The 27,649-nt window shown below is 37.3% G+C and overlaps 1 protein-coding gene across 3 annotated transcripts in view; it reads right to left on the bottom strand.

The window, feature by feature from the left end:
• Positions 1-27,649, bottom strand: part of GAREM1 (GRB2 associated regulator of MAPK1 subtype 1) — a 204,669-nt gene that overhangs the window by 133,906 nt on the left and 43,114 nt on the right. For 2 of the 3 annotated variants that reach the window (XM_039463829.2, XM_039463830.2), the window contains exon 2: positions 1,302-1,442. In XM_039463829.2, coding sequence (XP_039319763.1) covers positions 1,302-1,442 — 141 coding nt within the window. Of the gene's footprint in view, positions 1-1,301; positions 1,443-4,384; positions 4,468-27,649 lie in introns of all 3 variants that reach the window. The other variant, XM_039463831.2, reaches the window with a different exon arrangement.

Raw genomic sequence — 27,649 nt, 5'->3', positions numbered from 1 at the left:
AATAGCACGGATGTCACCAGTAGTAGGAACTACTCTGATGCGCGAATGGGTGGGGTAGGGGGTTTGTTTCATTCTCTGCCCCTATGAAAATTGCCCCATTTGCCTGAGTTACAATCTAAAAGATATAATGCTTTCTATAGCTATGTATTTCTCTCTTTTGCCATGAAAGCTACTCTTAGGGCTAGGAAATACAATTCTAGAGGACAAAGTTTTAGGCAAGAGAAATTCTTTTTTTCTTATAATTTTTTCTGAGTAAGGATTTTTGAGAAGCTAAGTAATTCCTGGGTCACATCGGCAATTGAAGACTCCCAGAAATCAAAAACGAAACCAAACTATTCATTCATTCATTAAATATCCATCAAACAGATACTATTTGCTATGTCTAGACAGTGGGAATACAGCAAAGTCCCGTTTCCAAATAATAACTCTCTGGTCATTGTAAAGGGGTTACTTGAGAACACAATGGCAGCCTAGGGCTACAAAATTTAAGGTTAGGTGATAAGGGCATCCTGTACAAACTTGGAAAATATTGAACAATAATAGAGAAAAGGCTAAGATCTTTTATATAATGTACTATAAGCACCAGAAAAAGCATATGGTAACATAAGTTTTCTTTTAATTGCATTTATAAGCTATCACTATTTAAAGTTTATTTAAGCCAGTAGATGCATCCCAAGCTCCTAAAACAGTGCTGGCACACAGAATATACTCAATAAAAATCAGTTAAATAGCATGCTGCACTGAGTCAAGTTCAAAGTGAGGTGACAAGGCAGGTATTACCCTCATTTAACTAAATCAGTGAGGTCATCTCAGTTGCCTATAATCTAAATGCCTACTTGAAAAGAGGGACATGTCCAGCCCCAGGCACATGAACTTCCAATCTAATACTTTTAAAACCTGACCACAATCTAATTTGTGACATGGCATCTTATGAAATCTTCACAAAGTCATTCACGAAAGCAATGTTCAAGTTGTATACAGGGTTATTCAGAGACACTACCCCCTGAAGCTCTGAGATTGGCTATAGTATTAATTTTAATTCCAAGACAATAGAGGTGTTTTATTCGTAAAATTTCTATCTTATAAATACCTAGTAAGAATCCCCACTTAACTACATACATTAATTAGAAATACTTGTGACAAAATGAATCTGAGCTTTCACTGATTGATAACCACACACAAATGTTGGATTCTCTAAATCATTCTACTTTCTACTTTACAGACAATTCTTAGAGGAAAAGTTCAGCTATTCACATCCCCTTTCTCTCTCTGCCTTGTCCTGGCCTTTTGAGGAGTCTTACCTGCATAATGTACTGGAATCTCTATCTTTGGCCCAATGACATAGTGACCCTCCTCCAAGCTGTGGGCAGTGATGGTGGTCCACTGGCGGCAGGAATGAATCAGCAGGTAGTCATTTTCCCGCAGCCCTTCTATGCACTCTCCTAGGAAATACAATTTTATATGAGAAACTTAGAATTCATAATCTGCTTGCTCCACACATTGCAATAAACTTTCATTAGTTAAAAGCTAGCTAATGCAGAAGTTGATAGTCATCCCAAGATGAGATAAAGTTTACTTCTGAATTGTTTTTTTTTTTTAAAAAGGGGATTCCACACCAAGTTGACAACTGTACACAGAAGTCCATAAAAATGTCTCCCACTCATTTGAAAATAGATATTCAAATATCACATTATGCCAAAATGATTATATTTCAATGATAATAAAACATTTATTAAGTGCCTAGGATACATTTAGCACTGTTTAGATGTTTTGCATATACTATTTCATGTCATAAGATAGCTTTAGGAGGTAGATAAAAGGTAATGGTCCTTCTTTACAGGTGAGAAAACCAAAGTTTGAAATATTAAATAATATGCCTAAGCTCACAGAATAAACTGAAAAGCTAGGATTCAAAGCTAGGTAAATGGATTGCAAAGCTTATGCTTTAATCACTACAATAAAGCTACAAAAATAAATAATAAACATCTTTGTTGAAAGAGTGCTTGGAATTAAATGCTCATACTTCCTTTTAAATTTTATGTTTGCCAATTTTCTCTGGCCTCCTACCAAACTTCCCAATCAATTAAAAATAATGATTTATAGTATACAAATGAAATATCTTTTCATTTTAATATTTTCTGAAGTACCTGTTCAGCATTAGAACTGATGACAAATTATTTCAAAAGAGAAATCTATTCCCTGTAACTTAAAAGATGTTTTTCTAGATGTGAGATAATCCATCCTGTTAATCCTGGTTTAGCAATTTTTAAGTGCTCAATGAAAATACCTGAAAAGGCTAAATTTTTATACAGAAAACAGCCTTTCTTATTTTGACACTTACTATATTACAATAATTAAGTTATTAGTGATTTAACTGTGTGTTTTGAAAAGGCATTTGTAGGTATCTCAAAAATTCTTAAAAGTTTCAGTACTTTTTCAATAAACAGAGGAGACTGTAATGATCAACTTGGCTATCCCAACCTAAACTGTCTAATTTGTTTCCAAAACAATACAATCTTTAAAACAGTCTTGGCCTAGCATGGTAGCTCATTCCTGTAATCCCAACACTTTGGGAGACCCAGGTAGGAGGATTGCTTGAGCATAGGAGTTTGAGACATGCCTGGACAACATGGCCAAATTCCATCTCTACAAAAAAAAAAAAAAAAAAAAAAAAAAAAAAATAGCCAGGTGTGGTGGCACATAATCTGTAGTCCCAGCTACTCAAGAAGCTGAGGTAGGAGGACTGCTTGAGCCTGGGAGGTGAAGGCTACAGTGAGCTGAGATTGTGCCACTGCACCCCAGCCTCGGTAACAGAGCGACACCCTGTCTCAAAAAATAAAACAAAAAGATTAAAACAGTCTTAATGCATGAATAGTACAAAATACTTGCTATACCTGCTAGACATGGTGCTATACACTTTGTATAGCACAAAATACAAAGATTTAAAAACTTTTTATAAGGGACATGGAGAGAAAAGAAACAGATCTGGAAGTGGCGGTACATGAGCAGGAGGGAGAGAATCCAATTCATCAGGGGATATTTTTCAAACCAGACTCTGCTGCCCATCACCTCTTGAGAGGATATGGCCTGGCTTTTTCAGAAAGACACTGGTTGGAAGCCAGTGGTTCTCATGAGCCCTTTGTATCCCTCAACCACTTTAGGGCAGGAAGGAAAAATCTAGAACTGCTGCTCCAAAGGAGAAATCATGCAGCCCCCCGATGAGCAAATGCACAGTAGGCAGGAGTTACAAGCACCAGGTTTAGGGTCCCACAGACCTGGTCTCAGGCGATGTTCACTACCCAACACGGTATATGTGGTCTTGGGCAGGAACCTCCCCTTTTCACCTGTGAGACAGTTATTAATACAACAGGCCCTGCTGCACAAAGTGGATATGGAGATGCACAGAGACAGTGAATGGAAAGTGTGTGGCACCAGGTCTAGCACCTAATAGCAGGGATCAGGACACATATGCTACTGATTTCATGGTATGCTTTTATCCCCCTAAAATGTAATCCTTATATAAATATTGTAATTTAAGTTATATCAACCTTCAACAAATTAGAAAATGACCTTCAGAGGAGTCGAGAAACTTGCCCAAAGCTGCACAGCTTACTTAGTAAGTGGCAGGAGCTAGCTTTGGGGTCTCTCTCCTTCTCTCTCCTGCTCCTCCAATGCCACAATGTCCTTTACCTTGAAAACCACTGACATAATCCAAAGAACAGGGAGAAACTGACCTTTGGCTTCAAGTTTCATTCATTCACTCAACCAATGTAACAAGCACTGTTTTGAGCACTAGGCATACACCAGCGAACAAACCCAAGATCGCTGCCCTAGGGCATTTACTGTTCAACAGGGAGAAGACAGCCAATGCCAACAACAAAAATAAGTAATTAAATTACAAGTGAATTGGAAGGTGAGAGATGCTGTAGGAGTGGGGAAGTAATGGGTAAGAGGATCAGGATTATATAGAACAGGGGACATTTCACATATTTAACAATTCCAAAGAACATTCATTATGAAACTATTTTTTTTTTTTTTTTTTTTTGAGACAGAGTCTCACTCTGTCGCCCAGGCTGGAGTGCAATGGCGAGATCTTAGCTCATTGCAACCTCTGACTCCTAGGTTCAAATGATTCTCCTGCCTCAGCCTCCCGAGTAGCTGGGATTACAGGAATGTGCCCCCACTTTTGGTTAATTTTTTATATTTTTAGTAGAGGCAGGGTTTCAGGAGAGGAGATCAAGAAAAACATGGAAGGGCAAATACCGAATGCGGGTTGCTCTTCCTTCGAAGAATGAGTTGGGCTTAGACAAGAGAGAAGCTGTGGGGAACCACTGAAGGGTTCTGGATGAGAAGATAGACAAAGCTCTGCTTTAGAAATACTAACCTGGTGGTACTCTAAAAGATGGATTGGAGAAGAAAGAAACCAGAGCCATGGGGCATATGCAGAAAATCCAGACGTAGAACACACTGCCATTCAGGAAAAAAGAAAAATGTCATTTTCTGCAACTAAATTGTTGTATCATAAAAACTTTTAATTTTATTCCACAGTGGGCTCTAAAGAGGCAGCCAAGAAACAACTGCAGTCAAGTTAATCAAAATGAAAATTTAATGTTAAGTCCTACTGCTAGCTGGTGTAGTAAACACTCCAGCAAGAGGATTCAGAATGATTTTTAAAGCCATAAAGTAGTAAGAAACCAATGCCTATTTTGGAGCTTATGTCTTTTTATTTTAACTTAACTATGTGCCTGCCTTAGGCAAAATAAGTTTCACAAAAATTGTCTAGAAATAAAACTTAATATAATCACTTAAAATATCCTAGGGTAGGCCACCAATAAAGACATAACACTAAATGAATTCATAAAGTAAACAACTTTTATGACATAATTATTCTGTTGCTTAACTACTATATATAACGTACTAAAATTTATATATTTAACTCCATGATGTAGCAACGAGGAGTCTAAAGGAATTACATGTTAAATTCCAAAATATGTGAATGCCATCCTGAAATTTCCCCACATTTAACATGTTTCTGGGATATGCTTGGATTTTACCTGCCCCATTCAACCCTGATCCTTTCAGCATGAAGTCTTACCTACCTGTTAAAATCATTTTTACCACTAGGATAACTAGAATCTATGAAACCTTCAAAGTTAGTCTGCTTAAAAAAAGGATTCAATTGGGCCGGGCGTGGTAGCTCACGCCTGTAATCCCAGCACTTTGGGAGGCCAAGGCGGGTGGATCACGAGGTCAAGAGATCGAGATCCTGGTCAACAAAGTGAAATCCCGTCTCTACTAAAAATACAAAAAATCAGCCAGGCATTGTGGTGCATGCCTGTAATCCCAGCTACTCAGGAGGCTGAGGCAGGAGAATTACCTGAACCCAGGAGGAGGAGGTTGCGGTGAGCCGAGATCGCGCCATTGCACTCCAGCCTGGGTAACAAGAGCAAAACTCCGTCTCAAAAAAAAAAAAAAAAAGGATTCAATTTCAAAATACAAAATAAATATTTATAAGCTGGACGTGCACAAATGGGTAACTCTCCTTTCTGCTCCTTTGGCTTCTGGGCCAACAGATCTCCTGAACTACCTTTCTGATCTCTCCTTGCTATGTTCTCTCAGTGCTTTCTCATTGACATTTGCCATAACCGTAGGAGTTATGAGGGTTCCACCCTTAGCCTGTTTACCCTGTTGCCTCTACAGTCTTACGTATTTCTCAAGGACTCAATTAGTTGTCAACAACTCCTAAATCCTCATTAATACCAGTTGCTAACTTTTACTCTGAGTCCTATTCTGGACTTTATTTCCCACACATTTCTAACTAGATGTCCCCCTGCCCTTTAATTAGGCATCATATATTCAATCAACACACACTTATTGATAGCCAGCTATGTTCTAGAACCTGGAAGCTTGGTAATAAACCAAGCACCTGTGCTTGCAGAGCAGAATTTTTGGCTGGATTTTTAATCTTTTCTTTCTTTTTCTTTTCTTGAGACAGTCTTGCTCTGTTGCCCAGGGTGAAGTGCACTGGTGTGATCTTGGCTCACTGCAACCTCTGCCTCACAAGTTCAAGTGATTCTCAGTCTACCAAGTAGCTGGGATTACAGGCATGCACCACCACACCCAGCTAATTTTTGTATTTTTAGGTTTTGCCATGTTGGCCAGGCTGGTCTTGAACTCGTGGTCTCAAGTGACCTGGCTGCCTTTGCCTCCGAGATTCCAGGAGTAAGCCACTGTGCCTGGCCTCAATCTTTTCATTCTCCTAATTTATTTAAATATTGTTGCAGATGACATTTAAAAAAATGAAAATGTAGTACCACTCGCATGACTTCAATGGTTCCATTCATACAGAATGAGGCCCTGAGTCCAATACTCAAGGTTCCCATGATTTATTTCTAATAGTCTACCACCTTAGGTTGCCCCCTCCCACTCCCAACCTACAGAAAACCCAAAGGGACTGTTCTCTGTTTACATATATGCTGTACCCTCACGAGCTCTCTGCTCACTTCAATTTCCTAGCCTAGACCTTTATCTCTTAACCCCTATTTACCCAGTTCTTTACCCTAACTCAAGTGCCACCTTTGTGAAAGTCTTACTGATCCTAATCTTTTGACTTCTGTTTTGAGATAGGTTCAGGTTCTCGCTCTGTCACCCAGTCTGGAGTACAGTGGCCCAATCACAGCTCACTGTAGGATCAACCTCCCAGGCTCAAGGGATCCTCCTGCCACGGCCTCCCAAAGTGCTAGGATTACAGGTGTGAACCACCGAGGCCAGCCCTGGTCCTAATCCTACTCATTTAAACTGCACTGATTTTATAGCTTTGCTTATAGTGTACACTGGATTTATAAGTTTGTTCTGGAACTATGAGTACACAGATGTTAGATCAACTTTTTAATATTTATGCATTAATATTTAAATGACAACACAGCAAAAATAATTTAATCTGTAGAAATTACAAGCATTTTTTCCCCCATTTAAAACTGGTCTATACATTCACCAAATTTGAGAAACATGGTTGTAGGGCATAAGGAACTAAGATATGCAGGCCCGTAACATGTTGTTAATCTTTATTTAGAATATTTCTCCCTGGACATCCAATCTTATTTTTGTTAATGCTGACTGTAAGTATTTTAGCTTTGTCCAAATTGTCATTACATTCATTACAGTTGAATGTATCTGAATTATTGCATAACTATAGTGCCTTTATGAATTAAAGCGCCTTTGTGAATTACTTAGGATGGTTGTGAATCAATGTAAGTAGTTATATAACATCTGTCACAGTAGAACCCAAATCTCTATTAAATGCTTTGTTTTTAAACATGAAGATGAAATACATTCAGATGACTAAATATAATGTGTTGATAATAAACTTGTTAGCTTAACTACTGATGAGGTTTCTCCTAAGGTTGGGATGAATCTAGAGAACAAAAGAAACACACAACCATATTGGGTTTTTGGGTTTGTTTCTTGCCATTCTTATGTTGTACAAAACCAACCCTGTTTGACAGAACAAAGAAAAGGCCAGTATATGTGATTGTTGTTAATTTTATAAGTTGTGTCATGATTTTGGTGCTAGTATATTAAAGTGTTTTTTATTTTTCACATTTGTGTTTCTTTGTACTTAGGTGTTGTATTTTACATCAGAGTAACTGACTCGGTCAACCATCTGAAGCTGTATCCCTGCAGAAGCATGCATGTTTAATACTTTCAACTCTGAAATACCTAACTTTGCAAATATATAATCTTGTGTGACAGATTTTTCTTTTAGTGTACGTTTTTATTCTTCATTAGCCTGGTTTTTCCTCTGCACTGTGGTAGAGCCTTGTCTATAGTGAACATTTAAATAATTGTTGATGGACTAATACGGCCCCACTGAAATAATTTGATTTGTTAGTACATAAGTAGTAAGAATCAGACTGGCTGAACTTGATATTGTTTTTATCTGTCATGGACATAAACTGTTCCTTATGTCATAGCTACATCTATTAAACAATGAATAATTTAATAAGTTCTCTGATTTCTGTGCTAGCACTTGTAAATCTAACTTAACAGTTGTGCGTTATTTTACCAATATCAAAAAGAAAGCTGTCAAAGTGATAATATTGTACTTATTCTTCCTCTTTTGATAAATAGTGCGGGGCATAATTTTGTGTTTACTTGTCCTTTTCAGGTAGAAAGGAAACTTGCTGAGTCAGTTAAATACCCAAATCACTGTACTTCTCTCACAATTTTTTTTTTTTTTTTTTTTTTTTTGAGACAGAGTCTCACTCTATCACCCAGGCTGGAGCGCAGTGGTGCAATCTCAGCTCATTGCAACTTCTGCCTCTTAGTGTTCAAGTGATTCTCCTGCCTCAGCCTCCTGAGTAGCTGGGATTACAGGCATGCACTACCATGCCTGGATAATTTTTTAATTTTTAGTGGAGATGGGGTTTTGTCATGTTGGCCAGGCTGGTCTCGAACTCCTGATGTCACATGATCCGTACCCCTCAGCCTCCCAAAATGCTGGGATTACAGGTGTGAACCACCACATCTGGCCTTCTCTTACAATTTAAACGTTTTTTTGAAACACCTTCAATGCAAGGGGCTGACTACCAAGTATGTGTCCTCTTACTTCCAGGTGCACAGTAGACCACAATACCTAACTGTCCTTGCAGTTAGGTGTGTCATGTTGCTGAGTTCTAGCCAATGATGTATGAATAGAAATGACATTTCCTACTTCCTGTTCTGGCCTTACCCATGAAAGCTGCTCACAAGCTGTCCTCTGTGCTCTTTTCTCAGCCAATGGCTCAATATTGATTCTTGGGAACACTTTGGAACAAAGTGAAGATAGCACAGCTGCCAGCAGTCTGGGTTCCTCAATTCATACATACTTGAACAAACCACCTAACTATTCCCTGACTCCACATTGAGTTGTTATGTGAGAAATATAATCCTACTGTATTATTAAGCCTGTGATGGGTTGTAGTTTTCCTTTTTTGTTACAGTAGTTAGCCTACACAAACTAAAACATTTATATACATAACCCTCAACACCAGCATTCTTCCGATTCTAATAATCACAAAGGTTTTATTACACAGGCTACTCTAACTGTTCTCCACACATGTAAACTTACCTTCACCTTGCAAAGGTAGCTTAAGACTAAAAAACTCCCTTCCTCATTCTTTTAGTTATATTTGATTCAATAAACTGAGGGATATAATTAAATCCTATTAGCATCTTCAAACATTTATTTATTTTTATTTTTTGTAGAGACGGGGTTTCACCATGTTGCCCAGGCTTGTCTCAAACCCTGGACTCAAGCAATCCGCCCACCTCGACCTCCCAAAGTGCTGGGATTACAAGCATGAACCACGGCACCCAGCCTAGCATCCTCAAACATTTAAAACAAATGAGGTTTTAGTTGTTTCACTGTCTTGTAAGCAAACAAGAACTGTTTACTGTGAGAATACAACATGACATTCTGGTAGTATTTCTCTGTTCCTAAGGACTATAATCAAATTACATGATGAGTTAAGAAAGGGTGTGTGGTGGGGGAAAGAGGTGAAATCACAGCAAACTGCTATAAAACAATGAAAGAACAATCATGAAATCAAAACATGAAAACGTCTGCGAAAAAGCAGCAAGGTGTTCCAAACAGAAGGTCAAAATAGAGGAGAAAAATCCAAAAAGAAATAACTAATTGGCAACTAACTTTTAAGAGGGAAAAATTATAAAGTGATCAGGAAGGATGTGGATACAGGAAACCATTGAAGTACAGGTAATTTTGAAACATGTTAAATACTAGAAAGCAGTAGTAAAGAGTGACATGGTAAAAATAAGTTGTATTTATTAAACTTAATTTTTAAAACAAACAGATACTATGGTATATATCTGCTAATGTCAATAGAAAGATGATCTTTACATAAATCATATATTTATCAACATTTTATGACTTGTGGAGATAAAATATGGTTAATCAAGAATTACAATGAGATATACAATCACATAAGTTAAATATAGAAAAGATTTAGTATTTTTCAATGAAAAGCCTATTATTGGCAGTAGGTGGACAGGAGATTTATAAGTCACCACCCCAGAAAGAGGATCATCAAGAAGAATGTCAGCAGTTAATGAACATGGAGACACTTTCGTCGGAAAGGGACTCACCTCTGAGAATCTGTACACTGTGAGTTAGTGTTATTTGCTATTGATTTTTTTCATAGGATAAGAGTTGAGGTTTCATTAAAAACATCTGTGAAACTGGTTTTGAAGGTGGTGTAACTAGGCGGAAAACAGAAGTTTGAGGGTTGGCGTAGGGTCACTATGAAATTGAGATAAAGGATATCCCTGATTGTACGAGACATTTACCAAGCTTGATTTAACAGTGTTTTCTTTTAGTAACACATGTGTTGAAGGGGGCTATCACTGCTGAATCAAGCAATTCCTTAACACTTATTGAGTGCCTAGTAATGTATAGAGGGGTCTGTGTTCATCAAGCAACCTTCTTCTCATAGTTTAGTTTCTCAAATAGGAAGAAGATGTATTAATTGAGCAACACAACTATTCATTCATATGGCAACTCTACTTCTAAGAAATAACAAAGTTTATTGTAAAAATAGAGTGTATGCGAAGTTTGGAAATCACAAAGCCCGCCCATCCTCCCCACCCCCCTTCCAACTTTAAGTGGTAGACCAACTGTTTGTGAATAAAGCCTTAAGTTCAATGTGAGTAAAGCAATAGAGTTAATGTTTGAACCAGTATTTGTGAAACTGAGGCAGTGTTATCATTTGGAATATTCTTTGGGGGTACCTAAATTTTGTGATCATTAAAAATGTTTGTTATCAATAAAGAATAAATACAAAAACAAAACAAAAAAAAAAATTGAAGTCAATGGAAACAGAAGAAACCAAAATTTCCTCAGTGGGAAAAGAAAGCTCTAGGAGCAAGAGAAAAAACTGCATGTAGCCCAAGGCTTAAGGTATTATAAGAAAGTGTAGGACTGAAGAGGAAGGAACAGACACTAGTATCAATCAAATAAAATTATCTGAAACCCTCTTTTGATAAAAGCTACCTGCAAAGCATAGCATGGATTTGAAAAAGACAAAGTTTCTCGCACAGATACCAGGAATGTAAAAAAGCAGTGTCCTAAATCTGAGCAGACACAATGAATAATTTTACTATGCTAAAAGTCACCTCTAACATTCAGCTATTACAAATGATCCTCCAACACTATGCACTCGCCTACATTTCTACTCTCATTCACTTCAACCATACAGCCCATTACTGGGTGCTGTCATTTTGTGGATACTAAGACACATGTGGTACAGAGAAAGGGCTCTGGGAAAACAGCCACCATATACAGTAACAGTACCACTTGAGCTGAGTTGCTGTCCTGTTCTAATCATGTGTAAAAATGGGAACATAGCTGCCTATCTCTGGGCCAGTGGTCCCTGTGAGTGAGGAGAGTAATCTGCAGCCTTAAGGAAGATGGTGATAGTGGTTCTGAGCCCATGCTGCACATTCATTGTAATCATCTGGAGACTTGTAAAAATGCCACTGGAGGTATGGGAAGGGTAAGGTCCGGCACCAGCTCAATGAAATCAAGACTCTTTGGGCATAGGATCTGGGGTTCTGTATGTTCTGAACTCTCTCAGGTGTCCTGATTGTGCAAGAAGGGTTCAAGAGCAAGGGCCCTGGAAAGATGACTTCAACCTCCACTCCCCAGCCAATCAGTGATTGGGTTCTTCCATCAGTTGTGAGAAGGTAGTGAGATAATACCTCTCAGGTGCTGAGAAAGTACTAGCTACACATTAAGCTGTCTAAAGGTGTTAATACTATAATTATCCCCAAATACTGCAAATTACAGGATTCCCTCTGGCAAATAAATTTGTATAGCATTTATTGTCTGGTTTCACCTCCATTTTGAGGTAATTATAAATTATCTTGGTTATTTAACACTTTATGCATATACATATTTCTCAAATTAGAGTGTATATTCTAGAGAGTCAAAGACTTTTCCTATCCTCTTTCCAGACTAGGGTCAATCACCCATCTGCTATCAACAAACCAGCTGATGATGCCAATTCGACATGGCCATTTTTCATTATTTAGCTCCCACAGATTGATATATTTAAATTATCAGATCAAATTAGAGGTAATAAGAAATAAGGGCAATTCTATTTTATCAGACTTCTGTACTTAAATCTTTTTTTCTAATGAGTTGTTATTTCACACTGATAGGAATATTTTACCAAGAATGATTGTTGTGTTGACCAAAATATAGGTTGAGTATCCCTTATCCAAAATGCTTGGGACCAGAAGTATTTCAGATTTTTTTTGGATTTGGGAATACTAGCATTATATACTTACTGGTTAAACATTTCTATCTAAGAATCTAAAATGTTCCAATGAGCATTTCCTTTAAGTGTAATGTTGGTTCCAAAAAGTTTCCAATTTTGGATCATTTTGGATTTTTGGATTAGGGATACCCAACCTGAAACCTCTAGAAATTTTTTTGTTGTTATGATTCACTTTTAACTGGAAAGTAGCAGAGATCAACCAAGAACTAGACATCTGCCAATACGCTATTTACACTGGATCTTCAGTAATCCTCCCCTTACAGTAACTGGGCACATGGCTGCCCAGAATACAGAATACTTTTCCCAGCCTCTATAGCAATTAGGTGCAACAACATAACTAACTTTTAGCCAATGGGACGCAGTGGAAGTGGTGCATGCAACTTCCAAGATTATCCTTAAAAAAAAAAAAAATCTTTAACATACTAGAAAACTCATTGATTGAGGTTTACAATTAAGTCAATAGTTTTAGTATACTCAAAAAATTGTGTAATTATCACTACAATCTAATTTTAGAACATTTCTAGCACCCCAAAAAGAAAGTTCATAGCTATTTACAGTCATTCCCTATTCCCAACCCCAGCCTTGGGCAACCATGAACTCTGCTTGCTATAACTTTTCCTATTCTGGACATTTTATAAATGGAATTGTAAAATATATGGCCTTTTGCATATGGGTTCTTTCACCTGGCATGTTTTCAAGTTTCATCTATGTTACAGCATGCATCAGTACTTCATTCCTTTTAATGGCTGAATAATATTTGGTTATACGGATATACCACATTTTTATGTATTCATCAGACAAAGACAATTGGATTGGTCAGTTTGGTGGTTATTGAATGTTACTGCTATGAACAGCTGTATACAAGTTTTTGCATGTATATATATATATATATATATATATGTATGTTTTCATACCGCTTGGATATACACCTAGAGGTAGAATTGCTGGCTCATTTGATAACTCTAAATTTAACTTTTTAACGAATTACCAGACCATTTTCCAAAGTGGCTGCACCATTTTACATTCCCACCAGCAATGAATGAGGTTCAGTTTTTTCTCATACTTGCCAACATTGGTTATTGTCCACCTTTTAAATTATAGCCATCCTAGTGGGTGCGAAGTAGCATACCACTGTGGTTTTGATTTGCATATCCCTAATGATATGTGGAGTATTTTTCATGTGCCGATTGGCCATATTACTTTTTAAATATTTTCTTCACCCACAACATAAAATATTTCTATATATTTTTAAATTTATATCTTATTTATTAATATAAATATATGTTTTATTTGTTTATTTAGTTTTCAGAGACAGGGTCTCACTTTGTCACCCAGGCTGGAGTGCAGTTGTGCAAACATGGCTCACTGCAGCCTTACCTCCTGGGTTCAAGTTAATCCTCCCACCTCAGCTCCCCAGGTAGCTGGGACTATAGGCGCACCCACCATACCTGACTAATTTTTGTATTTTTTATACTCTCAGACTCAAGCAATTCTCCCATGTCAGCCTCCCACAGTGCTGGGATCACAGGCTTGAGCCACCATGCCCAGCCTGGCCATTTCTACATCAATTTTACAGAAATGTTTATTCAGATCTTTTGCCCATTATGAAATTTGGTTACTCTCTTTATTGTTGAGTTGTAAGAATTTTTTTTATATATCTTGGATACAAGTTTTTTATCAGCTATATGATTTACAAATATTTCCTCTTATTACATGAATTGTCTTTTTCTTCGAAGTGTCTTTTGAGGCACAAAATTTTAAAATTTTGATGAAGTCAAATTTATTTTTTGTTTTGTCATTTGCGCTTTTGGTGTCATGTGAAAAACCATTGCCTGATCCAAGAAGATTTATCCCTATGTTTTATAGTTTTGAGCTTTCATTTAGTTTTGTGACGCATTGTGAGTTAATTTTTGTGTATGTTGTCAGTAGGGGGCCAAATTCATTCTTCTGCATGTGAATATCCAAAAGTCTAAGCATAAATTGTTGAAAAGACTAACCTTTTTTCACTGAATTGTCTTGATCCCTGTTGAAATCAACTGTCCTTAAATGTAATAATTTATTTCTGATCTCTCAATATTATGCTCTTGTTTTACAGATCTATCCTTATGCCAGCATCACACTGTCTTAATTACTGTAGCTTTGTAGTAAGTTTTGAAATTGGGAAATGTGAGTCCTCTAACTTCGTTCTTCTATTTCAAGACTGCTGTGGCTATTCTGGATCTCTTGCATTTCCAGATGTCAATTTCTGCAAAAAACTAACCTGATATTTTGATAGTGACTGTGTTTAATCTACAGATAAATTTAGAGAACTGTCATCTTAACAATATTGATTCTTCCCATTCATGAACATGGAACTTTTTCCATTTATTTGGATCTTCTTTAATTTATTTGTAGTTTTCAGTATATACAAGTGTTGCATTTCTTTTGTTAAATTTATTCCTACATTATTTTGATGGTCTTGAAAATAGAACTGTTTAATTTCATTTTTAGATCATTCATGGCTAATGTATATTCACTGCTAATGTATAGAACTACAATTGGTCATTGTATATTGATCTTATATCCTACAACCTTATTGAACTTGTTTCTTCTAATAGCTTTTTTTTTTTTTTAATAGATTCTTGGCTGGGCATGGTGGCTCATGACTGTAATCTCAGCACTTTGGGAGGCCAAGGTGGGTAGATCACCTGAGGTCAGGAGTTCTAGACTAGCCTGGTCAACATGGTGAAACCCGGTCTCTACTAAAAAAAACACAAAAATTAGCTGGGCATGGTGGTGGGCAAGTGTAGTCCCAGCTACTCAGGAGGCTGAGGCAGGAGAATGGCTTGAACCTGGGAAGCGGAGGTTGCAGTAAGCCAAGACCGCACCATTGCACTCCAGCCTGGGCAACAAGTAAAACTCTGTCTCAAAAAATAAAAATAAATAAATAAAAAATAAACAAAACCAAATAGATTCCTTAGGATTTTCTGTATACAAATTCATGTCATCTCTGAAAAGACATAGTCTACTTCTCCTTTTCGAAACTGGATGCCATGTTTTTTCTTCTACTTGCCGAATAGCCCTAACTAGAATCTCCAGTACAATGCTGAACATAAGTGGCAACCAAGATCTATCTTTAAAGAGAACGTACCCTCCTTTTTCCTCTTTATTATTTCTGATAGATGGAATGTAAATGACATTACTAGAGTGCAGCGACCATCTCGGACCCTGAAGGGAAGTTAGGACTGAAATAAAGGCCAAGAAATGCGACAACTGAGAAGAAACCTGGGTCCCTGTCATCCTGAGCAACCTATCAACCTCAGATCTCCTAGCTAGACTTCACTTTGGGTCTCTGTGACTTGAGTCCAAGCTAAAATTGATGCACAAGAACATTTAAATAAAGTTTAAATATTGCAATGCCTGCATAATTCAATCAAAAAATATAAACTACTTTCAAAAGACAAAATTAGAGTTTTGTCTCTTTTTTTTTGTTTTGTTTTGTTTTTTTTTTTAAACTAAATTCAGTAAAATCAATCTAGGGAAGTACTATCTAAGCCTGGTTCTAGGTTGTAGACTTTGAAAAAGATTTGGTATCTAATTTTTTTCAACTTCAAAATAATTCCATTGGGTTTACAGTATTTATCAATATTAAGCTAATATATTCTTTCAGCTTCCTAACTAGTTTCTGATTATAGAGGCTGTATTACTTTTACTAACTCTAGATTACTTCATAAAGCCAAGGTTACCTTAAAACCACTAAAAATATTGTCATATCTTTAATAAAAACTCACACAAAAAAGGTATTTGTTAACCTCACAATTTGAATCATTAAATTCAGATCTATTATATGCTTTGATTCTAAGTTATTGATAAAACTAAGTCAGGGGCTTAAGTCCAAATGGGGTAATACCAAGTATCCCTAATGCAGACAGAAAAACAATGAGTGCTTCTACGTTAATGGCAAAAAAAATTGTGAGAAATACAGTTGAAACATCTGTCCTAGAATTTACCATCAGCAGGAGAATTTAATGTCAGCATTATTACCTGACTGATATTAAATAGTGAGTACAAAAGAAAGGGAAAGCCACTGCATAGACTGTGGCTTATGTATCCATTTGACCATTTTTTTTTTTTTTTTTTAATTGAGACGGAGTTTTCGCTCTTGTTACCCAGGCTGGAGTGCAATGGCGCGATCTCGGCTCACCGCAACCTCCGCCTCCTGGGTTCAGGCAATTCTCCTGCCTCAGCCTCCTGAGTAGCTGGGATTACAGGCACGTGCCACCATGCCCAGCAAATTTTTTGTATTTTAGTAGAGACGGGGTTTCACCATGTTGACCAGGATGGTCTCGGTCTCTCGACCTCGTGATCCACCCGCCTCAGCCTCCCAAAGTGCTGGGATTACAGGCTTGAGCCACCGCACTTGGCGATTTGACCATTTTTAAGACTAAATGCCTAGTAACCAACTCTCAGTTCCTCCTCTTGTACCTTACTTAGGCCTTAAACATGCAGCACAGGAATTCGAGGGCAACTCATGATTAGGAGCTCCCTATGTCCAAAAATGTCCAAAAATTTAAAACAAAGTAATTTAACTTCTGGGAGCAGAATCTAGATGCCAATCAAATCAGAAAGGTTTTCTTCCTTTGAATCCCTCAGAAATTTTTGTTCCAGGAAAACATTCTGATTAAGTTAAGCTATGTATCTGCTGTCACAGAATGCTGACTAATCTAACAGTGACTTCCAATTCCTACACTAGAAGTATAAAATGTTTAGAAAAGTGATGACAGAATAAGTCTAAAGGTGTACATAAGTCCCTATAGCACCTATCTTTCTTTGGAGTGTACACCATGAAATAAGCAGAAACCCTTTTCTCCCCAATTGGCCCATCAGCTCTTTAGGCTCAACATCATGTCTTTTTCTGCTGTTTGCATTTCATAAGATGACTAGGCAATAGAGCAGGTGTGTAAAAACTGCTTTCTATATGAACAATCTTAGGTATTGATTGGTCATTGTTCATATCAAATAAGTCTAAATATAAATTAAACACTCAGATTTTATTTAATATGTAAGCCCCTCAAAGAAAGCAGAGTATATAAGAAAAAAATATTTTTTTCAAGTATTTTCTATTGATCTCTTCCTACCTTAAATAAATATCAACAAAGCTACATTAAGATCCTATTTTTGGGTGAATACTTTATTCAAAGGCCCAAAGGCTATAATCTTGAACTCCAAGCAAATGAAAGAATTGTGTTTCTACATTTTACAGTTTACCGTGAAATCCTAGCAAGAAAAGAAAATCGAGATTAATCTAGACAAAGCAATATGTGGTAATAAAGTCAAAGAACTTAGTCGTGAAATCTAAGCAAAAAGGAATGCATGAAACAAAAGAGAAAAAAAGATTAGGGATATATTATTACCTCTTTTCAAATGAACTCTTGGACAAAAGACTCCTTTCTCAACAGTAGAATGACCAGGAATTACATATAATAGACTCTTGCTGTATGAAACAGAAGTACACCTACTTAATTCAAATCTGAAATTTTATACCCTGAAATACTGAACTGAAACTAATATTTAAAAGATAAGATTTCTATACCAAGTAACTTTCAGAAAAACAGGTGAGCAACTGTAGTACCAGTATTTCTACAAACATTCAAAATACTGGAGCTATTACAACTGATACCACAAGAATTCAAAGGATCATTAGTGGCTACTATGAGCAACTTATATGCCAATAAATTGGAAAATCCAGAAGAAAGAATATATTCCTAAACACATACAATCTGCCAAGACTGAATTATGAAGAAATCCAAAACCTGAACAGATTAATAACAAGTAATGAGATCAAAGTCATAATAAAAGTCTCCTAGTAAAAATAAAGCCCAGGACTTGATGGCTTCCCTGCTGAATTCTAACAAACACTTAAAGAATACCAACCACACTCAAACTGTTTCGAAAAAAACAGAGGAAGAGAAAATATTTCCAAACTTATTCTACAAGATCAATGTCACCCTGATACCCAAACTAGACAAAGACACATCAAAAAAGAAAACTACAGGCCATTGTCTCTGATGAATATGGATGCAGAAAATCCTTGACAAAATACCAGCAAACTATTCAACAACACACTGAAAACTTCATTCATCATAACCAAGGGGGATTTATCCCAAGGATGCAAGGATGTTTCAACACACAGAAATCAATCAATGTGACACATCATATCAACAGAATGAAGGGAAAAACTATATGGTCATTTTACTGATGCTGAAAAATCATTTGATAAAGTTCAACATCCATTCATGATAAAAACCCTTTAAAAACTGGGTACAGAAAGAACACACCTCAACATCATAAAGCCATATATGACAGACCCACAGCTAGTATCCCATTGAAAAGGGAAAAACTGAAAGCTTTTCCTCTAAGATCTGGAACACAGCAATGATGTCCATTGTCACCACTGTTATTCAACACAGCACTGGAAGTCCTAATTAGAACAATCAGACAAGAGAAAGAAATAAAGCATGTCCAAATTGGAAAAGAAAAAGTCAAATGGTCCCTATTTGCAGACAATATATGATTTTACATCTAAGGAAAAACCTAAAGACTCCTCCAAAAATTATTAGAACTGATAAACAAATTTGGTAAAGTTCCAGGATACAAAATCAACATACAAAAATCAGCGGCATTTCTATATGCCAACAGCAAACAATCTGAAAAAGAAATCAAAAAGGCAATCATTTACAGTCACAAATAGCCACAAATAAAACTGAACACCAAGAAATTAACCAAAGAAGTAAAAGATCTCTACAACACAAACTATAAAACACTGAGGAAAGAAACCAAGAGGACATACAAAATATGAAAATATATTCTCTGTTCATGGATTGAAAGAATCAATGTTGTTAAAATGCCCATACTACTCAAAGCAATCTACAGATTCAACACAATCCCTATCAAAACACCAATGACATTCTTCACAGAAACAGAAAAAACAATCTTAAAATTTACATGTAACACAGAAGACCCAGAATAATCAAAGCTATCCTGAGCAAAAAGAACAAACTGGAGGCATCATACTACCTGACTTCAAATTATAGTAATACTACAGAGCTATTGTAACCAAAACAGCATGTTACTGGCATAAAAACAGAAACATAGACCTATGAAACAGAATGGAGAACCCAGAATCAAATTCACACACCCACAGTGAACTCATTTTTGACAAAGGTTCCAAGAACATACACTGGGGAAAAAAAAGACAGTCTCTTCAATAAATGGTGCTGGGAAAACTAGACATCCATATGCAGACGAATGAAAATAGACCTCTACCTCTTGCCATATACAAAATTCAAACCAGAATGGATTAAAGACTGAAATCTAAGACCTCAAACTATGAAACTGCTAAAAGAAAACACTGGGGAAACTCTACAGGACACTGGACTGGAGATTTCTTCAGTGATAACCCACAAGCACTGACAACCAAAGCAAAAATGGACAAATGGGGTCACATAAAGTAAAAAGGTTTTTGCACAGCAAAGAATCGAATCAATGAAGTGAAGAGACAACCCACAGAATGGGAGAAAATATTTGCAAGCTCTTCATCTGACAAGGGATTCATAACCAGAATATATAAAGAGCTCAAACAACTCTACAGGAAAAAAAAAATCTAATAATTCAATTTAAAAATGGGCAAAGTATTTGAATAGATATTTCTCAGAAGAAGATATACAAATGGCAAACAGGCATATGAAAAAGTGTTCAACATCACTGATCGTTAAGAGAAATGCAAATCAAAACTGCAATGAAATATCATCTTATCCCAGTTAAAATGGCTTTTATCCAAAAGTTAGGCAATAACAAATGCCGGCAAACATGTGGAAAAAAAGGAACCCTCATACACTGTTGGTAGTAATGTAAATTAGTACAATCAATCACTTTGGAGAACAGTTTGGAGGTTCCTCAAAAAACCAAAAATAGAGCTAACATATGATCCAGCAATCCCACTGCTGGGTATGTATAGGAAAGAAAGGAAATCAGTATAACAAAGAGGTTATCTACATTCCCATGTTTCTTGCAGCTCTGTTCATCATAGCCGAGGTGTGGAAGCAACCTAAGTGTCCATCAGCAGATGAATGGATAAAGAAAATGTGGTACTTATAGACAATGGAGTACTATTCAGCCATAAAAAAGAATGAGATTCTGTCATCTGCAAGAACATGGATAGAACTGGAGGTCACTATGTTAAATGAAATAAGCCAGGCACAGAAAGACAAATATCAGATATTCTCATCTGTGGGATCTAAATATCAAAACAATTGAACTCATGAAGACACAGTATTGAAGGATGGTTACAAGAGGTTGGGAAGGGTAGTGGGGGTGGGAGGAAGGTCGGGATGGTTAATGAGCACACACACAAAAGTTAAAAAGAATAAGACCTCATATTTATAGCACAACAGGGGGACTACAGTCAATAATATTAATAATTTATTTGTACATTTAAAAATAACTAAAATTATAATTGGATTGTTTGTAATACAAACAAGAAATGCTTGAGGAGATAGATACCCAATTTTCCATGTGATTATCAAACACTGAATGCCTGTACCAAAATATCTCATGTAGCCTATAAACACCTATTATATACCCACAAAATTTAAAAAATATAAATAAAAATGAATATGGAAAACTTTCTACCCCATTCCAGTTCTCCATCAACTTAATAAAATGAGAGAGAATATTTTCTTCCATCTCATATTTTTCAATATTTCCAGTTCAGTATTTTCTAGATGCAAGAGGAAAGTAGATAAAGGGTCTAAAAACACCAAGGAGACTAAAATAGAATAATCACGTACATATAATAGAGGAACCTGTGTTCTTTTCCACCACGTGAGATAGTCAAAATCAGCAACTTTCTTCTTGGCATGCTTATAGAGTTCCCTGGTGAGCATCAGATGTCTATGGTGTCTATGAAAGGTCAATGGCTCGTGGTTATTGTGTACTATAAACACACTCTGCTCATCCCACATACCTCTCTCTGTTCTAGGTTTCAATTCCACCTCGCTATGGAACAGCCACATACTGCTCTTTTTTTGTTTTCTACATATGAAGTGAGAATAACAGACCCACTCCAATGGATGTGAGCATGACATAAAATCACCAAGAATTAATTCAGTAAAATAAAAGGCAAAGAAACCTGTATCCACAAATCTCCTTAAGCATGATGACACTTTAACAAGTAACTTCTCAACTGAGAGGTTAAGGCCCTTCCTACCTGCCCCAGAGGTTGAAATCCATAGTACAATAGAGCCAATAAGATCAAACTTGGGGTTTCAAAAGAGACCAGGGGAAAGAAATGGTCTCTTTCATTCAATGCAACGGCTGCTCGTAAGGCCACAAATAGAAAAAAATATATATTGTAAGCTTGAGAGATGCTAACAGTGCAACTCTCAAGACCAATAATCAGCATCAGCAGACAGAAAGGAAGAGAACGATAATGTGTTAGTTTTGTAATGCTGTGTAACAAGTCACCACAAACTTAGCAGCTTAAATACAGGTCAGACATCTAGCACTCCAAGGCTGGGTTCTCTCAAGCTAAAATTAAAGTGTTAGCTGGCTGCATTCTCATCTGGAACTCAGGGTCCTCTTCCAAGTGCATTCTTGTTGGCGGAATTCAGTTGCAGTTGCTAAGGCTGAAGTCCCTATCCTTTTGCTGGGTATTCACTGGAGACTGCTCTCGATTCCTAATGGACTGCTCTCAGGTCCATGTCCAGTGGCCCCAACCCCTTCTCAGCACCAGAGAACCTGTCTCCTGCTAAATCCCTCTCAGATTTCAAGTATCTCTGACTTTCTCTTCTATGACCAGCTAGAGAAATCTCTGGCATTCAAAAGGTTTGCTTGATTAGGTCGGGCACCAAGATAGTCTCCCTGCATGGATAATAAGCTAGACGCTTGTGTTCTCTTAAACTGCATGTTGAAATCCTGAGCCCTAGGGTGATGGTATGAGGAGGCAGGGCATCTGGGAAGTAAGTAGGTCAGGAAAGTAAAGCCCTCATGGATAAGATTAGTGAAGGGACCCCAGGCACCTCTCTCATTCTCTTCCTATGTGAGTATCAGTGTGAGTGTATGAGTGTGAGTGTGAGTATCAGTATGTGTGGTTGTGTGTGAGTGGGAGTATGAGTGTGAGTGTACGTGTGTATGAGTGAGAGTATGAATGTGTGTGTGTCGTGAGTGTATGAGGGTGAGTGTACGTGAGTGTGAGTGTGCGTGTGCGTGTATCCACATGAGGATACGAGGAGAGGTGAGTAGCCTCTAATCTGGAAGAGGGACCTCACCAGAACCTGAACATACTGGCACCGTGATCCTGCAATGCCAGCCTCCAGAACCGTGAGACATAAATTTCTGTTGTTTATAAGCCACCTGGTCTATGGGACTTTGTTATAGCAGCCTGAACTAAGACCTTAGTTCAACCAATTAGGGACCCTAATCACATTTGCAGAATTTAAATCGCCTTTTGCCATATACATAACATAACTTGGAATAACACCAGGGGATAATACAAGGGAACCATTTCAGAATTCTGCCTATCACACATGGTAATACAGGAAGGAAGGTTGTTATTTCAGTACAGAGTAGATACAGAATTGACGAGAACGATGGGTCAAGTGTTGTGTTTATACGGTAACTTTCAAAAAGACTATGGGTAAAGAGCAGCCAAAATCCATTTATACTTTGCAATATTACAATATGAAAGCAGGTGTCACCTCGCCTAAGGTGAGTGGAAGAGCCACGTAAGAGTACAGCCTGCTTCAATTACACTGCCACTCAGACAAAAGTACACACTCCACAGACTCTGGAGATAAACAGAATCTTAAAATCAGATGAATTTAATTGAGAAATGAATACAGCCAAAACCTATTAGTCTTTACTTAAGAATAAAGTTTTAAATCACTTTCAACAATTTCACTTGGCTTTTTGAAGTTAATTGAGCAAAATTGTCATAGCTTTAAACAGTTTCAAAATTATTACTCTATCAGTCATGCTTAGGTCCTGAGACTTCCTTTCTTTGCTCCTTTGACTGCACTTTTCAACCCTAGATAGGAAGGGGAAAGAAGATAGGGGAGTCTTTTTCTTTCTTTCCTTTTTTTTTTTTTTTGCCAAAAGAACTATATTAGGGTCCAGAAAATATTTAAAAATAGGAAAAAAGAAAAAAACTGCTGGCCACAGATATTGAGGGAAATGGGCCCTATGACTTAAATTCCAATGCATCTCTACCTTCTGGGCTGCCTCTAGTGGTCTTGACTGCTGCTGGGCACTGACTCCCCTACTTTATGGATTCTGTATTCCTGACCCTGAACTGCCACCCTGGGGCACTCATCCATTCTAATGACGATGACTGGGAAACCATATACCTACGGGGAAAGTTTGTAAAAGAATGTTTCCATTTAATTTGCAAAGAACAGAATCCTGGCTGACCCAGTGGCTCATATCTGTATTCCAATGTTTTAGAAGGCCAAGGTGTGAGGACAGCTTGAGCCCAGGAGTTTGAGATCAGTCTGGACAACATAGCAAGACCCCCTCTTCAAAAACGGGGAAAAAAACCAAAACAAAACAGAATCCCAAAGCTGGGTGCAACAGAGCCACATAGTACTTAACAGCATTGGTTTCGTAAACATGAACACTCTCTACTGTGGCTCTGTCTTCATTACAGAGAATCCAACAGCCTTAGGGCACCTCAGACTGTTCTTACTTATGCAACAGCTAGAGTTTCTTCCTCAGTATTTGTGCTGCATCTACCTATTTAGAGTAACATTTATAAATATACCTGGGGAGATACAGAAAGTATATAAACTTAAGTCCCATCCAGAGTCCTTCAGATGGAGGGCAATTACGAAAGGGCCAATGTTAAGCTTCACTAATGCTGATAGCTGTTGCATAATATTTAAAGTTATACATAATTGTCAAGCACAGGCCTGGTAAGTTACTTAACCCACTTCTGTCATCAGTAAAATGCAGAAACTAATAATAACAGCATCTACTTTGTACAGTTGTAATGAGGATTAAATGTGCGTGTAAATGCAAAGCACTTGTACCAGGCACCTGTACACAGTAAGCACTCAATAAAGCTTGGCTAAAATGACTGTCATTGTTCTAACTCATTGTCTCTCAACTCCAACCTCTTCTGCACATCTCTGTTTTTGGCTTAATACAGGCTCCTAGCAGCTCCCAGCTGATTAGATTCTAGTACCTATCTAAACTGGTTCCCATTCTGGTGCTATGAGAACCTTCCTAATGCCCATCTGCTCACATCATTCCCCGGCTTTGAAACCTTCAATGGTTCTTCACTACTCAAAGAAAAAAGTCCAAACACCATGGGGGTACAGCATGAAACCCTCTAGGACCCAGTCACAGCAATTAACACTGGTAAAGACCAGCACAGCCCCAGGGACTATCAGAGGCCTCCATGCTTTTTTCTCATGCTTACCCTGTTACCTAGAAAACCCTTCCCCCAAATTGAAATTTAAAGCCCAAGCTAGAAATTGCAGAGTTGTCTCTGCCATATTTGCAAGAGATGTGTTTTTCCTTTCCTTCTTAACAGGCTCCTTAATGCCTAGGATACTTCCAAATCCACACGAGATCTTCCCAAGCTAGACACAAGTTACCTTTCCAGCACATCATCCTCTTCCAGGAGATGACACAAACTACCTGAGGTTCTTAGAAGCACAAACCTTTAAGCCTCTGCCCCTCTGTACACACTTCCCTCTGCCTAAAATTATCCTGTCTCCAATTGCTAACTCCCATTCCCAGTGGAGCCTTTACTGGCATGCCTTCCATCTTCCATCCAACAGATGGAACTGATTCCTCCCCTTCCACTCCCTTGGCCCGGGTACACCTCTTCCCCAGAGTTCTTGCAACTGCAGTGACATTTCGTATTTGTAGGTCTGCCTTCCATATTAGGCTGAGAGTTCAAGGTCAACAACTATCAAGCAACTCCAGTACTTAACAATGACGCTTAATGTATGGTTTATGGATTAAGTTTCCTGTGTAACTGGCATTATGCTGTCATTTTCCATTCTCCAAATTCAGGGTGGGAGCTTTACTAAGGACACTATTTATTATAGAATTTTTTTTTTTAGAGAAAGGTTTTCTTGCAACGTTACAGAGGGATTTTATTACTACAGTATCTAAAACTTAAAGGCTAAAAATTCCTGGCTTAGACAAATAGAAAAAATATATGCAAACATTTGGGCTAATTGTATGAAGTTGGATTTTTTTAAAGCAACAATTTTGAGTGGAATGATAACAAACTTGGGATCGTAGAATTTTAGAACTAGAAGGTTGCCTGGAGAAACTAAAGGTCAAGTGCTTTCCTTTTATAGTTGAGGAAATATGCACAGGTCTCTGATAGGTCAGTGGCAACGGCAAGACTAGAACTCGGCCTTCTGCTTCTTGGTCTCAAACATTACGCCATCTGAGAGAAAAAACGAAACTGCCTATTCTATAAAATGAGATACTCAAATTTCATACGAGCACATACACCTTCACCTCAACTGTGTATCTCAGTGTAATATCAAAGTAAACCCAGCCCAGGGGAACACAATGAAGCAACAGAGAGATGAGCGGCTTTGAAGTCCAAGGACAGAGTCAGAATCCCAGTGGGACACTAGCTGTGTGCTCCTTATTAAACTGCTTGCAGGCAGTTCTCTCATCTGCAACGTGAGAACAGTACTTCTTTCAGAAATTTTTGTGAGCATTAAATAAGAACATCGGTGAGAACATTTTGCAAATCACAAATGTTACACAAGTGCCAGATATTAATAAAATAAAATATAAAATAGGTATTAGTTTACACTGTAGTTTGGTTTAAATTGAAAAATATATTCACATGTGAATGTGAAAACCAGTCACTACTTCATTATTCTGTTTATTCTTATACCTTTCTCTTGTTTTGATGCTGGCCTTTGCTCTATTCAAGAGAATTATACCAGCTCCAAGGTAAGAAAAAGAAAGGAAAATTAGGTCTTATTTGATGATGCAATAATTCATGTTTTTCTTAGACTCTGTCATCAATGACAAAATAGAAATTTCTCTTTAAAACTATAACAATATTACCACTTTACAACTGTGTAACACAGATAGCTACTTATGTATTCAGACAGATACAGGTCTCACACAAGCTTAATGTCAGTGAGTCACAGAATCTTTAAGTTGCAAGAAGCATTAAGAATCATCTAAATCCTACATTCCTTTAAATGACAAATTATTGTATTTTGTCCTTCAGCACACAAGTTAATTATTTCATATGTTAGACCTGACTATAGAGTATAGATGTCTATTAAGAAATGGAACTGGGCATGGTGGCTCACACCTGTAATCCCAGCACTTTGGGAGGCTGAAGCGGGAGAATCATCTGAGCCTAAGAGTCTGAGATGTGCCTGGGAAACATAGGGAGATCCTGTCTCAACAAAAAATTTAAAAATTAGCTGGGTGTGGTGGTACATGCCTGCAGTTCCAGCTCCTTGAGAGGCTGGGGTGAGAGGATCACTTGAGCTTAGAAGGTAGAGGCTGCAGTGAGCTCAGATGGTGCTGCTGCAATCCAGCCTGGACAACATAGTGAAACCCCAACTCCCCACCAGCCAAAAAAAAAAAAAAAGCAAATGTCTCACAGGAGTACTTCCATATGCTAAATCTATGATGGACTAAACTCAACATAAATGCTCAGCCTGTGACACTGAAGTATAAATAGAAGTATTGTAAAAATTTTTTGAGTTATTTCTCCATTGGACATTAAATCTCACTGATCTTTTTTATATTTGTACAAACACAGTTACATAAATATATGATCACACAGTATAATTTCCACTTGTGATCCCATTTTTAGAAAGGAAACCATAGTTACTTACGATGATAAAGATATTAGGATAAGATAAAAGTCAAAGGCAAGAGAAAGGAAAGAATCATGTCTATGTCCCAAGTTACAAATCAGTATTGCAAGTGTTTGGTTAACATACATCAATTTACCAGGGTCTGATACATTTCAAACCAAAAGGCAAAAATTAAAATTAAAAAAAAAAAAACAACTGGATTCTGAAATAGCATTATCTATATACAGACACTGTATATATTTGGAACCAGATGAGATCATTTTCTCTCAGCATACATATTCACATGTATTAAATAAAATTTTAAAAATAAAGCTTTAAGCATGGCTTTATATTGCTATCAACATACATATAAATAGAACTTGTAAACATCAGATGTTTCACCCGCTTTCCTTTGTGAAACATCCTTATAACATTCTCTTAATTCAGCATGTTGTCAAATAGTACTTATTAAGCACT

Source organism: Saimiri boliviensis, chromosome 13 (genome assembly GCF_048565385.1).
Source record: "Saimiri boliviensis isolate mSaiBol1 chromosome 13, mSaiBol1.pri, whole genome shotgun sequence".
NCBI classification, from domain to species: Eukaryota; Metazoa; Chordata; class Mammalia; order Primates; family Cebidae; genus Saimiri; species Saimiri boliviensis.
Note: the sequence above shows the minus strand (reverse complement) of the source record. Positions and strands in the feature narration are given on the sequence as shown.